Source organism: Callospermophilus lateralis, chromosome Y (genome assembly GCF_048772815.1).
Source record: "Callospermophilus lateralis isolate mCalLat2 chromosome Y, mCalLat2.hap1, whole genome shotgun sequence".
NCBI classification, from domain to species: domain Eukaryota; kingdom Metazoa; phylum Chordata; class Mammalia; order Rodentia; family Sciuridae; genus Callospermophilus; species Callospermophilus lateralis.
In genome coordinates, this window is record NC_135326.1 from 11,937,483 (window position 1) to 11,953,480 (window position 15,998).

Here is a 15,998-nt window from a genome sequence, read left to right on the forward strand (position 1 = left end):
GCACAGTGGACACGCACTGAGACACAAGCCCCACCGTGACAGACCCCGTGCCCCTGGGGAAGGGCCCAGCTCGCCTCAGGAACGTCCTCGTGAGCCGTCCCAGCCTGGGCCCTGGTGGCTAGGGCCACCCCTTCTGCAGAGGCCAGCGCACACGTGTCCCTCCCACTGGCACTGAAGGCTGCACGTCCACTCACCACCACCCACAGCACTGAAGGACCTGCAGGTCCACTCACCACCACCCACAGCACTGAAGGACCTGCACGTCCACTCACCATCACCCACAGCACTGAAGGACCTGCACGTCCACTCACCACCCACAGCACTGAAGGACCTGCACGTCCACTCACCACCCACAGCACTGAAGGACCTGCACGTTCACTCACCACCAGCCACAGCACTGAAGGACCTGCACGTCCACTCACCACCAGCCACAGCACTGAAGGACCCGCACGTCCACTCACCACCACCCACAGCACTGAAGGACCCGCACGTCCACTCACCACCAGCCACAGCACTGAAGGACCCGCACGTCCACTCACCACCACCCACAGCACTGAAGGACCCGCACGTCCACTCACCACCACCCACAGCACTGAAGGACCCGCACGTCCACTCACCACCACCCACAGCACTGAAGGACCCGCACGTCCACTCACCACCACCCACAGCACTGAAGGACCCGCACGTCCACTCACCACCACCCACAGCACTGAAGGACCCGCACGTCCACTCACCACCCACAGCACTGAAGGACCTGCACGTCCACTCACCACCACCCACAGCACTGAAGGACCTGCACGTCCACTCACCACCACCCACAGCACTGAAGGACCCGCACGTCCACTCACGACCACCCACAGCACTGAAGGACCCGCACGTCCACTCACCACCCACAGCACTGAAGGACCTGCACGTCCACTCACCACCACCCAGGAGAGGTGGCCAGTGCTGGACCAGTGCAGTGTCAAGGAAGAGCACGTAGGCTGAGGGTCAGCGAGGGGGCGGGAGAGTGCAGAGGGCCCTGCGGGGCTCCGGGTCAGTGAGCAGGAAGAAGGGCCTCCTCGTCCACCGGTGGCTGTGTCCACTGGTGGCTGACGCACGGCCGCAGCGCAGATGGGGTGGCTCTGCGTGGGGAACTGGGAGTTCGGGGACACAGGGACAAGGCTGAGCCCGGCCGCCCAGCAGACTCCAACAGGTGGGGGGCCAGCGACCAAAACAGCCTGTGGGCGGACGGAGGCGGGATGTACGCGCTCGGTCTCCTGGACGTAAATAGACCGGCCGCACAGCTGCAGGACGTTCCTCTGACACAGGACACGCGGACACTGGGGAGGGCCACTTCCCAGCCCTCGGCGGGTCTCGGCGGATTCCAAGGGTGTGCAGACACTTCCCTGACCACAGTGACCGTGGTCACGCTGCGCATCGTGGCCAACGGATTATCAGTGCGCGCAGAGGGCCTGGCTAGGTCCTGCTGCTGCCACCTCAGGTCCCGCCAGGGAGAGCCGCGCTGGTCGCCCCACTGCCCCTTGGTGGGCGCCGTGCAGAGCGTGTCCCGGCCCCACTGACACAGATGGCACCCCTCAGAGAGCCACTTCTGCTCTGCCCAGGGCACACTCACTGCGCCCGCCACGGACCCGCCTGGGACCCTTTGGCCTGAGAACACCCATGTCCACGCGCTGCCAAACCAAGGCCCTGGGTAAACGGATGCCACGTCCCCAGGTGCAGGGACAGGTGCCCAAGGGTGCAGACACAGACACAAATGCAGGCACCTGGCCACCAGGCCACCCTGGGGGGGGCACAGAGCCTGAGCAGGACACGCAGCAGAGACCTCGGCACCACCCAGGAGGGGACGCTGGGCAGGGCTACGGCGCAGGGGACACCCTCCAGAGGCCCAGAGAGATGCTCCAGGGAGGCTGAAGGCACGCAGCGCCCCAGTGTCCCCAGAGGGGCCGCTCTGAGGGGCCGTGTGAAGCCTGGGGTCCCTGGGTAGGTGACGAGGGAGGTGGGCCGGGGGACCCCACGTCTTCTGGGCTGTCGTCCCAGGCGGTGGCCACTGTTGGGCGGGAGGACCCACAGCAGGCCAGCAGCTCTCCTCTCGGCCCGGAGTCCAGCGCTCCCGGGAGCACCTTGCCGCAGCTGGGCACAGGCAGCACCCACGGCCTGGACGCTCCCGCAGCGCTGGGGACCGGGCCCCGGCCCCAGGGGCAGTGTGACCAGCAGCACAGCGAGGACGCGAGGGCCACTTCCCACAGGTCCTCCCCACCAGGTCGGGGCACTGGGTGAAGGGTCCATGCAAAGGTGCAGACAGCCCAGGGCTTCATGTCCAGGGGAGCTGCCCAGGGCCGGTGAAGGACACCGGGGGGACGAGTCCTCTGGACTGAGGCGGGGGGCGGAGGCCTTGACCCACACGAGGACACGGCCTGGCCCTGACCCCTCTGCAAGACGGGTGACACGTGCACCGGGCTGGGGCGGGGCTGGGTCTGCAGCCCTGGAAGGCAGGGGGCACTCATGGACAAGCTTGGGTGGACACCACTGTGGAAGACAGGCGAGCCCGTGAGGGACACCCGTGTCCAGCACCCAGGGAGGGCGACGTGAGGGACGCCCGTGTCCAGCACCCAGGGAGGGCGACGTGAGGGACGCCCGTGTCCAGCACCCAGGGAGGGCGACGTGAGGGACGCCCGTGTCCACCACCCAGGGAGGGCGACGTGAGGGACGCCCGTGTCCACCACCCAGGGAGGGCGACGTGAGGGACGCCCGTGTCCAGCACCCAGGGAGGGCGACGTGAGGGACGCCCGTGTCCAGCACCCAGGGAGGGCGACGTGAGGCACGCCCGTGTCCACCACCCAGGGAGGGCGACGTGAGGGACGCCCGTGTCCAGCACCCAGGGAGGGCGACGTGAGGGACGCCCGTGTCCAGCACCCAGGGAGGGCGACGTGAGGGACGCCCGTGTCCAGCACCCAGGGAGGGCGACGTGAGGGACGCCCGTGTCCAGCACCCAGGGAGGGCGACGTGAGGGACGCCCGTGTCCACCAACCAGGGAGGGCGACGTGAGGGACGCCCGTGTCCACCACCCAGGGAGGGCGACGTGAGGGACGCCCGTGTCCAGCACCCAGGGAGGGCGACGTGAGGGACGCCCGTGTCCAGCACCCAGGGAGGGCGACGTGAGGGACGCCCGTGTCCACCACCCAGGGAGGGCGACGTGAGGGACGCCCGTGTCCAGCACCCAGGGAGGGCGACGTGAGGGACGCCCGTGTCCACCACCCAGGGAGGGCGACGTGAGGGACGCCCGTGTCCAGCACCCAGGGAGGGCGACGTGAGGGACGCCCGTGTCCAGCACCCAGGGAGGGCGACGTGAGGGACACCCGCGTCCACCACCCAGGGAGGGCGGGGTGACGGTGGGCTCCAGGTGCCAGGAGCAAGGAAGGTGGAGAACCAGCGCGTCCCCGCGGAAGCCCCGAGGCCAGGTGCCGGGCCCGGCTGGGCGCCCTGGACGCAGACTGCACTCAGGGCACAGGGCTGCGCTGCGTGCTGACTGCAGGGCCGCAGGAGACCCAGGACCGCGTCTGCGTGACCAGGACAGGTGACAACACGCGGAGAGTCGCAGGCAAGGCGCACCTGAGGCACCCAGCCAGCGTGGGAGAGCGGGAGGGCCTCGCGCCCCAGGCAGGAGGGCAGGACGTCCGCCAGGGCCGGCGCGCAGCTGCGGGGCCACCACGGGCCAGGGCTGGGGCGGCGCAGCACCCACACAGGCCCCCCAGGCCCCGGGCAGGGCAGCAGGGCTCCCGAGGACGGCGTCTGCAGAGCCTGCAGGCCACTCCTGTGCTGGACGCTGCAGCCTGCAGACCCACCTGGTGGCAGCACCGCCTGGCCCACGGAGGGACGTGGGCGGTCATCAGGACAGGGTCCAGCACAGGCGCGGACAGCGCTGGAGGGGCGGGCGGAGGTCCGGGCTTCACAGCTGGTGCTGCGACAGCCGTGGGCTCGCCCAGGGCCAGCCCCCAAGGCCAACAGGCGCCCAGCCCCAAGCTGGCCTCTGTCACAGTGGCGGGAACCCAGCAATGGCGGGCAGTGGGCGAGCTCTGGCCTCTCCGCTCCTCCAGCAGAGGACAGCAGCAGGCCAGCTGTGAACAGGACAGGGCTGAGGGTGCGGGCAGCCAAGCAGAAGCAGGGCCTGTGGCCCACAGGTGTGGCCTCCTAGCTACAGGGGCCAGCGCAGCACCACGCAGCCCGCGAGGGCGGCATCTCTGGACCCCGAGACGGCACATGGCCACGGCTGGAGCGTCTGGGCCTGCTGAGCACCCGCCCATGGGCCATGTCCAGGCAGAGGCCTGGGCTCCTGACAGAACCCCGACCTCAGGTGCTGGCAGCGAAGGAGGCCAGACACCTCCCAGCACCCTGACGACACCCGCCACTGAGTAGAGAGCACCCACTCCCAGCCCAGGTCTCAGGCCCACGCAGCCGACTGTCAGACCGTCCAGCTTCCAAACGTGACCTCTGAACTGCCTTCCCCCACGGTCCCCACAGGCTCTGCCTCGAGCTGGGGACCCCTGGGATAGACATCCCCAGGAGTCACGGAGCCTGAACCAGGACACAAACTGAAGGCACCACAACTCCAGGTATCGCGGGCAGAGGGCCGCTTACTGCCCATCGCGGGCCTCCTGCCCTGGACACTTCCCCAGGCCCCACCTGGTCAGCCCCCCAGCATCAGCAGGGCAGGAAGGAGACTGGCCTCCAAAACAACTCAGGACCCCCACCCTGAGAGGAGCCCCCAGGCTGACGGAGAACTGCCGAGTGTGCAGGTGAAGACCTGAGCGTGCAGAGAGAACTCCTGAGTGTGCAAGGAGAACTCCTGAGTGCACAGGCAGGGAGAACTGAGTCTGCAAGGAAAACTGCAGGGTGAAGACCTGAGTGTGCAAGAACCAAGTGTGCAAGGAGTACTCCTGAGAGCAAGAATCAAGCGTGTAAGGAAAACTCTTGAACGAGCAGGGAGAACTCCTGAGTGTGCAGGAAGAATTACTTAGTGTGTAAGAACTGAGAGTATAAGGACAATGCCTGAGTGTGCAAGGGGAACTCCTGAGTGTGCAGGAAGAATTACTTAGTGTGTAAGAACTGAGAGTATAAGGACAATGCCTGAGTGTGCAAGGGGAACTCCTGAGTGTGCAGGAAGAATTACTTAGTGTGTAAGAACTGAGAGTATAAGGACAATGCCTGAGTGTGCAAGGGGAACTCCTGAGTGTGCAGGCAGGGAGAACTGAATGTGCGAGGACTGCAGGGCGAACTCGCGAGTGTGCGAGGAGAGCTCCTGGGTGCACAGGAGCCAGAGGCCACCGGGGAGCTCCAGGCAAGCCAGGGTGGACGGCAGGGCAGGTCTGTCCCCACAGCGAGGCTCCGCTGGACACTTCAGCCAGGGCCTCCTCCCACAACACCAGCTGCCCGTGCCCCACCCAGATGAGGCAGCCAAGGAGCCCAGCCCGCAGCCACAGCCCCCGCCCTGCCCCCCAGCACCCTATCTCTGCACCTCAGCACCCAGCACCCTGACCTGCCCCCCGCAGGAGATCCACGCGAGCACACGGCGGCAGCACTGGCGGCATGGAGGCCTCACGCGAGTCACGTGGCGCCCTAGGGGTGGGTAACACAGCACGGAGGGCGCTGGTGGGAAGCAAGGTTCAAGTTAAAGTGCACTGGTCGCTGACCAGCATCGACTGCACACCCAGCCGGGTGACCGGCCCTGTGACGGAGGTCTGCAGGAGCTGTTAAGCCCAGCTTGGCCAGGACTGAGGCAGCGGCACCCGGACGGGTGACCAGGCGGTGTCCGGGGTGTTCATCACACGCCTCCTACGTACATCCACCCTCCCTGGGGTCGGCACTCAAAGGTCCCGGGCCGAGGCTCACCTCTAGGGGCTTGGCCGGCCGGCCTGCGACCACCTGGCCGGGGTCCTCCAGGTTCCCCAACCCCAGGGGACAGGACGGCAGGAGGGCCTGACCCACCCGCTGGGAGCCCCTCAAGTCCCTGGACACAGCTGTTGCTGGGACCTTCAGGCCTCTCCTGGGCACAGGACAGCTGGCCCCCGCCCCACCTGCTGCGACCCTCAGGCCCCCGCCCCACCTGCTGGGAGCCCAAGTCACAATGTGACCCACTGCTGGGAGCCCGCAGGCCCCTCCAGTGAGGCAGGACCGCAGGCCCCTGACCCACCTCTTGGGAGCCCCTCACCCTCCCAGGCGAGGACGCAGGACCCCCAGACACTTCCTGGGCCCCCAGCGCCCACCCACCTGCTGGAAGGCCTTCAACCTCTTCTTGAAGCGGGAGGGCAGCACAAAGTCGCAGCCCCGGGCCAGCGAGGCCAGCTCCTGCCGCAGGTCCGGGTCTTGGCGAAGGGACAGGTCCCTGAGCCGCATGCCGTCGGCTCGCATGGGCCTCCGGGGGCCAGGCCGGGCACCGCGCTCTCGGGACGGGGCAGAGCTGGGGCCGGTGGTTAACTCCGGGGGGCCGCCAGGCTCAGCAAGCTCCATGCGTCCCCGGCCAGGCGCTCTGGGGACCGGCCCTGGGCCGCGCGCATTCCACAGGCTGAGAAGGGCGCATGGCGAAGGCGGGCGGGGGAGGCAGCGGCAGGCGGCAGGCGCCCCTCCCAGGCCCGGCCGAGCTGAGGGAGCGGGCAGGACGCAGGACACAGGAGCAGGACACAGGACGGAGCGGCCCCGCACTGAGCAAGGCCTCTGCTCCTCCCTCACGGTGCCCCTCTCCCTCCTGGAGGAGGGGCCGCCCAGCAGCCGGAGCTTCAGGCGGTGACCCTGAGTCACGTGGCCCGTCCCCTGAGCACAAACAATCTTCCTCAGGAGGGCCTGGGCCTCGCCACAGGGACCCAGAGGCCCGTCCCTCACGGAACTGTGGCGACTGTCCCCACAACCAAACCCTGCGGCCTGCGGCCTGCACCTGGGGCCACAGCAGCTGGCTCCTTCCTCTGGCTCCTTTCCCCGCAGGCCCCTGGGCCCCGCCCCTCACCGGACACAGGGGTCCACCTGCCTGGCCACACCCTCCCTGGCCCTGAGGAGTCTCAGGGCCGGCCCACTGCAGCGGAAGGCCAACATGTCCTTCTCAGTCTGAGAGGGGTCAGGGTCCAGCGCCTGTCTGAGGTCCAGTTCACACACTGCCAGGAGCCCAGCGTACGCCCACATGGGAGAGAGCAGGGCAGTGGGCGGCTGGCTCAGGGCACACGAGGGCAGCACAGGGGCCTCCCGCTTGTCCCCAGCAGGAGGAAGATGCATAGTGCCCACGCTGGCTGCCCTCAGCAGGGCCTGGCCCTCCAGGTGCCGACCCACCCTCAGAACCAGTCCAGGCCAGGCTCAAAGACAGACAGGCAGACAGAGGGCAGGACAGGGCACCTGCAGGGACCCAGGCACTGACGAGGGGGGGGGGGGGCCCTGAGAGGGAGCCCACGCACTGACCGCGGCCTGCGAGGGAGCCGTGCCCCATCTAAGGAGCCGCGCAGCCCAGCCCCGGCTGCCCCAGGGGAAGGGCGCCCCTCAGGAGGGGACAGCTGGGCACACACCTGAGGTCCCAGCGGCCGGGAGGCCGGGGCCTGGAGGACCCTGTCTGTCTCACAAAGCAGGGACGGGCCTGGAGGACCCTGGGCTGGGGAGCAGGGGACGGGCCTGGAGGACCTGGGCTGGGGAGCAGCGGGCAGGGGCCTGGAGGACCCTGGGTGGGCTGGGGAGCAGCGGGCAGGGGTGTGCTTGGCAGGAGGTGTCGCCCTGCCCCTCTGCAGACCCAGGACGCAGGCATGGCCGGGAGACCTTGGCCCTCTGCTGACGAGAGGATTCCACCAGGTCGAAGGACAGGGGACGGTGACAGGACGGAGAGCGAAGTCTGTCTGACAGACGGGAGGGCAGAGCCCAGGGGCACCCCTGCCAGGCAGGGGTGCCCTGGGCTCTGCCCTCCCGTCTGTCGACAGACTTCGCTCTCCGTCCTGTCACCGTCCCTGTCCTTCGACCTGGTGGACTCCTCTCGTCAGCAGAGGGCCAAGGTCTCCCGGCCATGCTGCGTCCTGGGTCTGCAGAGGGGCAGGGCGACACCTCCTGCCCAAGCACACCCCTGCCCGCTGCTCCCCAGCCCACCCAGGGTCCTCCAGGCCCCTGCCCGCTGCTCCCCAGCCCAGGGTCCTCCAGGCCCGTCCCCTGCTCCCCAGCCCAGGGTCCTCCAGGCCCGTCCCCTGCTCCCCAGCCCAGGGTCCTCCAGGCCCATCCCCTGCTCCCCAGCCCAGGGTCCTCCAGGCCCATCCCCTGCTCCCCAGCCCAGGGTCCTCCAGGCCCGTCCCCTGCTCCTCAGCCCACCCAGGGTCCTCCAGGCCCATCCCCTGCTCCCAGCCCAGGGTCCTCCCAGGCCCGTCCCCTGCTCCCCAGCCCAGGGTCCTCCAGGCCCGTCCCCTGCTCCTCAGCCCACCCAGGGTCCTCCAGGCCCATCCCCTGCTCCCCAGCCCAGGGTCCTCCAGGCCCGTCCCCTGCTCCCCAGCCCAGGGTCCTCCAGGCCCATCCCCTGCTCCCCAGCCCAGGGTCCTCCAGGCCCATCCCCTGCTCCCCAGCCCAGGGTCCTCCAGGCCCGTCCCCTGCTCCCCAGCCCAGGGTCCTCCAGGCCCGTCCCCTGCTCCTCAGCCCAGGGTCCTCCAGGCCCATCCCCTGCTCCCCAGCCCAGGGTCCTCCAGGCCCGTCCCCTGCTCCTCAGCCCACCCAGGGTCCTCCAGGCCCGTCCCCTGCTCCTCAGCCCAGGGTCCTCCAGGCCCGTCCCCTGCTCCCCAGCCCACCCAGGGTCCTCCAGGCCCGTCCCCTGCTCCCCAGCCCAGGGTCCTCCAGGCCCGTCCCCTGCTCCTCAGCCCACCCAGGGTCCTCCAGGCCCGTCCCCTGCTCCCCAGCCCAGGGTCCTCCAGGCCCGTCCCCTGCTCCCCAGCCCAGGGTCCTCCAGGCCCGTCCCCTGCTCCCCAGCCCAGGGTCCTCCAGGCCCGTCCCCTGCTCCCCAGCCCAGGGTCCTCCAGGCCCGTCCCCTGCTCCCCAGCCCAGGGTCCTCCAGGCCCGTCCCCTGCTCCTCAGCCCCAGGGTCCTCCAGGCCCGTCCCCTGCTCCTCAGCCCAGGGTCCTCCAGGCCCGTCCCTGCTCCTCAGCCCAGGGTCCTCCAGGCCCGTCCCCTGCTCCTCAGCCCAGGGTCCTCCAGGCCCGTCCCCTGCTCCCCAGCCCAGGGTCCTCCAGGCCCGTCCCTGCTCCTCAGCCCAGGGTCCTCCAGGCCCGTCCCCTGCTCCTCAGCCCAGGGTCCTCCAGGCCCGTCCCCTGCTCCTCAGCCCACCCAGGGTCCTCCAGGCCCGTCCCCTGCTCCCCAGCCCAGGGTCCTCCAGGCCCGTCCCCTGCTCCTCAGCCCAGGGTCCTCCAGGCCCGTCCCCTGCTCCTCAGCCCACCCAGGGTCCTCCACGCCCGTCCCCTGCTCCTCAGCCCAGGGTCCTCCAGGCCCGTCCCCTGCTCCTCAGCCCAGGGTCCTCCAGGCCCGTCCCCTGCTCCTCAGCCCACCCAGGGTCCTCCAGGCCCGTCCCCTGCTCCTCAGCCCAGGGTCCTCCAGGCCCGTCCCCTGCTCCTCAGCCCAGGGTCCTCCAGGCCCGTCCCCTGCTCCTCAGCCCACCCAGGGTCCTCCAGGCCCGTCCCCTCAGCCCACCCAGGGTCCTCCAGGCCCGTCCCCTGCTCCTCAGCCCAGGGTCCTCCAGGCCCGTCCCCTGCTCCTCAGCCCAGGGTCCTCCAGGCCCATCCCCTGCTCCCCAGCCCACCCAGGGTCCTCCACGCCCGTCCCCTGCTCCTCAGCCCACCCAGGGTCCTCCAGGCCCGTCCCCTCAGCCCACCCAGGGTCCTCCAGGCCCGTCCCCTGCTCCTCAGCCCAGGGTCCTCCAGGCCCGTCCCCTGCTCCTCAGCCCAGGGTCCTCCAGGCCCGTCCCCTGCTCCTCAGCCCAGGGTCCTCCAGGCCCGTCCCCTGCTCCTCAGCCCAGGGTCCTCCACGCCCGTCCCCTGCTCCTCAGCCCAGGGTCCTCCAGGCCCGTCCCCTGCTCCTCAGCCCACCCAGGGTCCTCCAGGCCCGTCCCCTGCTCCCCAGCCCAGGGTCCTCCAGGCCCGTCCCCTGCTCCCCAGCCCAGGGTCCTCCAGGCCCATCCCCTGCTCCCCAGCCCAGGGTCCTCCAGGCCCATCCCCTGCTCCCCAGCCCAGGGTCCTCCAGGCCCGTCCCCTGCTCCTCAGCCCAGGGTCCTCCAGGCCCATCCCCTGCTCCCCAGCCCAGGGTCCTCCAGGCCCGTCCCCTGCTCCTCAGCCCACCCAGGGTCCTCCAGGCCCGTCCCCTGCTCCTCAGCCCAGGGTCCTCCAGGCCCGTCCCCTGCTCCCCAGCCCACCCAGGGTCCTCCAGGCCCGTCCCCTGCTCCCCAGCCCAGGGTCCTCCAGGCCCGTCCCCTGCTCCTCAGCCCACCCAGGGTCCTCCAGGCCCGTCCCCTGCTCCCCAGCCCAGGGTCCTCCAGGCCCGTCCCCTGCTCCCCAGCCCAGGGTCCTCCAGGCCCGTCCCCTGCTCCCCAGCCCAGGGTCCTCCAGGCCCGTCCCCTGCTCCCCAGCCCAGGGTCCTCCAGGCCCGTCCCCTGCTCCCCAGCCCAGGGTCCTCCAGGCCCGTCCCCTGCTCCTCAGCCCAGGGTCCTCCAGGCCCGTCCCCTGCTCCTCAGCCCAGGGTCCTCCAGGCCCGTCCCCTGCTCCTCAGCCCAGGGTCCTCCAGGCCCGTCCCCTGCTCCTCAGCCCAGGGTCCTCCAGGCCCGTCCCCTGCTCCCCAGCCCAGGGTCCTCCAGGCCCGTCCCCTGCTCCTCAGCCCAGGGTCCTCCAGGCCCGTCCCCTGCTCCTCAGCCCAGGGTCCTCCAGGCCCGTCCCCTGCTCCTCAGCCCACCCAGGGTCCTCCAGGCCCGTCCCCTGCTCCCCAGCCCAGGGTCCTCCAGGCCCGTCCCCTGCTCCTCAGCCCAGGGTCCTCCAGGCCCGTCCCCTGCTCCTCAGCCCACCCAGGGTCCTCCACGCCCGTCCCCTGCTCCTCAGCCCAGGGTCCTCCAGGCCCGTCCCCTGCTCCTCAGCCCAGGGTCCTCCAGGCCCGTCCCCTGCTCCTCAGCCCACCCAGGGTCCTCCAGGCCCGTCCCCTGCTCCTCAGCCCAGGGTCCTCCAGGCCCGTCCCCTGCTCCTCAGCCCAGGGTCCTCCAGGCCCGTCCCCTGCTCCTCAGCCCACCCAGGGTCCTCCAGGCCCGTCCCCTCAGCCCACCCAGGGTCCTCCAGGCCCGTCCCCTGCTCCTCAGCCCAGGGTCCTCCAGGCCCGTCCCCTGCTCCTCAGCCCAGGGTCCTCCAGGCCCATCCCCTGCTCCCCAGCCCACCCAGGGTCCTCCACGCCCGTCCCCTGCTCCTCAGCCCACCCAGGGTCCTCCAGGCCCGTCCCCTCAGCCCACCCAGGGTCCTCCAGGCCCGTCCCCTGCTCCTCAGCCCAGGGTCCTCCAGGCCCGTCCCCTGCTCCTCAGCCCAGGGTCCTCCAGGCCCGTCCCCTGCTCCTCAGCCCACCCAGGGTCCTCCACGCCCGTCCCCTGCTCCTCAGCCCAGGGTCCTCCAGGCCCGTCCCCTGCTCCTCAGCCCACCCAGGGTCCTCCACGCCCGTCCCCTGCTCCTCAGCCCACCCAGGGTCCTCCACGCCCGTCCCCTGCTCCTCAGCCCACCCAGGGTCCTCCAGGCCCGTCCCCTCAGCCCACCCAGGGTCCTCCAGGCCCGTCCCCTGCTCCTCAGCCCAGGGTCCTCCAGGCCCGTCCCCTGCTCCTCAGCCCAGGGTCCTCCAGGCCCATCCCCTGCTCCTCAGCCCAGGGTCCTCCAGGCCCGTCCCCTGCTCCTCAGCCCAGGGTCCTCCAGGCCCGTCCCCTGCTCCTCAGCCCAGGGTCCTCCAGGCCCGTCCCCTGCTCCCCAGCCCAGGGTCCTCCAGGCCCGTCCCCTGCTCCTCAGCCCACCCAGGGTCCTCCACGCCCGTCCCCTGCTCCTCAGCCCAGGGTCCTCCAGGCCCATCCCCTGCTCCTCAGCCCACCCAGGGTCCTCCACGCCCGTCCCCTGCTCCTCAGCCCAGGGTCCTCCAGGCCCGTCCCCTGCTCCCCAGCCCAGGGTCCTCCAGGCCCGTCCCCTGCTCCTCAGCCCACCCAGGGTCCTCCAGGCCCGTCCCCTGCTCCTCAGCCCAGGGTCCTCCAGGCCCGTCCCCTGCTCCTCAGCCCAGGGTCCTCCAGGCCCGTCCCCTGCTCCCCAGCCCAGGGTCCTCCGCGGCCTTCGCCTTCCCCACTGCCCCACCCAGCCCTTTCCGAGCTCTCCTGGGGACTGGGGACCCGCCCCCACCCCTCTGCCGTCCTTGCTGGAGGACCAGGCTGCAGCAGTGCCCAGAGCCTCAACCCTGCGCCTGGGTGCGCCAGACCCCGGGAGGAGCCCTGTCAGCCTGTCACCCCACACTGGGCTCTGGCCATCCTAGGGGGACGGGCCACGTGACACCTCAGCCACGTCACCACGCGACACGTGCTCAGCCACGTCACCACGCAACACGCTCAGCCACGTCACGACACGGCACTCAGCCACGTCACGACACGTGCTCAGCCACGTCACCACGCGACATGGGCTCAGCCACACCAGCCTCCTTTCTTGGGCTTGAGCTGCAGATTTCTGCCTTGGGTACAAACACACACGCAGAGGACCAGGGGTGGGCGGAAAGGGGACAGCACCGAGAGGCCTGACGCACCCTGGACCCACCGCACAGGACAGGGGGCCCCTGAGGCCCTGGACACACCACTCAGGCCAGGGGGCCCCTGAGGCCCTGGACCCACCGCACAGGACAGGGGGCCCAGGAGCCCTGGACACACCACACAGGCCAGGGGGCCCCTGAGGCCCTGGACACACCGCACAGGACAGGGGGCCCCTGAGGCCCTGGACACACCACACAGGACAGGGGGCCCCTGAGGCCCTGGACACACCACACAGGACAGGGGGCCCCTGAGGCCCTGGACACACCACACAGGACAGGGGGCCCCTGAGGCCCTGGCCTCTCGGCGTTGCTGTCCAATGCAGGCGCAGGCAGCTGACCCCCAGAACCCCCACACTGGGCCAAACGCTGGCCAGACAGTAAGAGACTTGTCCCACAACCTGCCATAAGTAAACAACTTGCAGAAACCAGCCCAGGGACGTTCAGCCCATCGCCCGGGGGGCGGGCAGGCAGGCAAGAGGCCCCCATGCAGGTCGCCTGGCAGTGGGCACGTGCTCTGCAGGCTGGAGGAGGCGCCCGGGAGAGAGGGACGGCGCCCGCTCCTGGGGCCCACCCGCCTGGGGCCCGGCAGCCCTCTGGGACCACGACCACCGAGGAGCCGTCCAGCCCACGCTGACCCTCCCAGCACGCTGCTGAGACGCGGCCTGAGGAGCCGTCCACACCCCAGACGGCTTCCGCAGACCAAGGGGAGGCCCTGCTGCCAGGGGAGGGGGACGGAACAGAGGCACCTGCCGGTTCTCAAGGGAGGGGACATGCGGGACACCATCCTGCACAGCCTCACCCAGAGTGGAGACCGAGGGACCACTGCAGACCCACACCTGAGCCAGCGTCACCGATGCCGAGGCCAGACGGCCGGACCACAGAAGCCAGTGGGGTCCCTCACCGCACAGCAGACAACCTCCGTGAGGTCCAGCAGAACCAGGTGGCACCCAGCGCCCACCTGTCAGAGGGCCCCTCCAGGCCGAGCCGCTGTCCCCCACGGCCCCACAGGACCCCAGGAGCCTCACGCTCAGCACCTTCACGCTCCAGAGGCCCGGTGGCCCTCGCTCTGAGCCCGGCCAGAAGGGGCCGCGCCACACGTGGACGCCATGGCAGGGCCCAGCGTGAGCAGCCCCAGCCCCACTGACCTCAGATCCCCAGCACAGGAGGGAGGAGGACGCACTGCCCCGAGCAGGGTGGAGAGTGTGCCCGCAGCCTGGGGACAGGGGAGTCGCCTCAGCACTGGGCAGGGCAGGGCGGTTCTGCCAGGAGCCAGGGGCACGGGCCAGAGGAGGAAGTAGTGTCCGCCCCACAGAGGACACCTGCGTGGAAACACCGCGCCTCCGAGGCTCACGGCAGGAGAAAGCGGGACCCAGAGTCCCAGGACAGAAAAGCGGGACCCAGAGTCCCAGGACAGAAAAGCGGGACCCAGAGTCCCAGGAGCCCGTCCCCCGCGGGACTCAGCACCCAGAGGAGCCCAGCCCTCAGCAGCAGACCACAGCCACTGGGCAGCGTGGAGGTGAAGGAGAGCTGACCGAGAACCTGGGGTGGACCAGGTCAGCGCTCAGCCTCAGGAAGGGCACCCAGCGCCAGAGCCGGGGACACCCCTGGTCCCAGTGGGCATTGGGGGACGCCCTCGGCACCAACGTGGCGGTGAGGGGCCCCCCTGCAGGCACACAGAGGGAAGTGACCACAGTGCCGGTGCCCACTGCAGGTCTACCCCAAGGCGCGGGCGGCAGCACGGAGACCCTCCCACCTCCCTGGCAGCACCAGGCGCCCTCAGCTGGGAGAGCCCAGCCACCAGGGAGGCCTGGGGACCAGGCGGCCACCCAGAGCCACGGTGGGGAGGTGGCCCTGACCCTGACCCTGGACCCCAAAGCCCAGGTGCCTCGACAGCCACACCACCACCAGCAGAGCCCGGCTGACCCTCACCTCCCCACGGACCCCCTACCCCCTCACCTCCTGAGGGACCCTCTGCCCCCTCACCTCCTGAGGGACCCTCTGCCCCTCACCTCCTGAGGGATCCTCTGCCCCCTCACCTCCTGAGGGACCCTCTGCCCCCTCACCTCCTGAGGGACCCTCTGCCCCTCACCTCCTGAGGGACCCTCTGCCCCTCACCTCCTGAGGGATCCTCTGCCCCCTCACCTCCTGAGGGACCCCCTGCCCCCTCACCTCCTGAGGGACCCTCTGCCCCTCACCTCCTGAGGGATCCTCTGCCCCCTCACCTCCTGAGGGACCCCCTGCCCCCTCACCTCCTGAGGGACCCCCTACCCTCTCACCTCCTGAGGGACCCTCTATCCCCTCACCTCCTGAGGGACCCTCTGCCCCTCACCTCCTGAGGGACCCTCTGCCCCTCACCTCCTGAGGGACCCCCTGCCCCCTCACCTCCTGAGGGACCCCCTACCCCCTCACCTCCTGAGGGACCCCCTGCCCCTCACCTCCTGAGGGACCCCCTGCCCCTCACCTCCTGAGGGACCCCCTGCCCCTCACCTCCTGAGGGACCCCCTACCCCCTCACCTCCTGAGGGACCCCCTACCCCCTCACCTCCTGAGGGACCCCCTACCCTCTCACCTCCTGAGGGACCCTCTATCCCCTCACCTCCTGAGGGACCCCCTACCCCCTCACCTCCTGAGGGACCCCCTACCCCCTCACCTCCTGAGGGACCCTCTGCCCCTCACCTCCTGAGGGACCCCCTACCCCCTCACCTCCTGAGGGACCCTCTATCCCCTCACCTCCTGAGGGACCCCCTACCCCCTCACCTCCTGAGGGACCCTCTGCCCCTCACCTCCTGAGGGACCCCCTACCCTCACCTCCTGAGGGACCCCCTACCCTCTCACCTCCTGAGGGACCCCCTACCCCCTCACCTCCTGAGGGACCCTCTAGCCCTCACCTCCTGAGGGACGCTCTACCCTCACCTCCTGAGGGACCCCCTACCCTCACCTCCTGAGGGACCCTCTGCCCCTCACCTCCTGAGGGACCCCCTACCCTCACCTCCTGAGGGACCCCCTACCCTCACCTCCTGAGGGACCCCCTACCCCTCACCTCCTGAGGGACCCCCTACCCTCTCACCTCCCCACGGACCCCCTACCCCTCACCTCCTGAGGGACCCCCTACCCTCACCTCCTGAGGGACCCTCTACCCCCTCACCTCCTGAGGGACCCTCTACCCTCACCTCCTGAGGGACCCCCTACCCTCACCTCCTGAGGGACCCC

At 70.4% G+C, this 15,998-nt stretch overlaps 1 protein-coding gene across 1 annotated transcript in view; it reads right to left on the reverse strand.

Moving 5' to 3' along the window:
* The window catches only part of LOC143639781 (serine/threonine-protein phosphatase 2A regulatory subunit B'' subunit beta-like), a 39,652-nt gene extending 32,118 nt beyond the window's left edge, over nucleotides 1–7,534 (reverse strand). Inside the window, 1 exon segment of the mRNA XM_077107846.1 lies at nucleotides 6,268–7,534. Coding sequence (XP_076963961.1) covers nucleotides 6,268–6,507 — 240 coding nt within the window. The 5' untranslated portion in view covers nucleotides 6,508–7,534.
* Nucleotides 7,535–15,998: the final 8,464 nt, after the last annotated feature.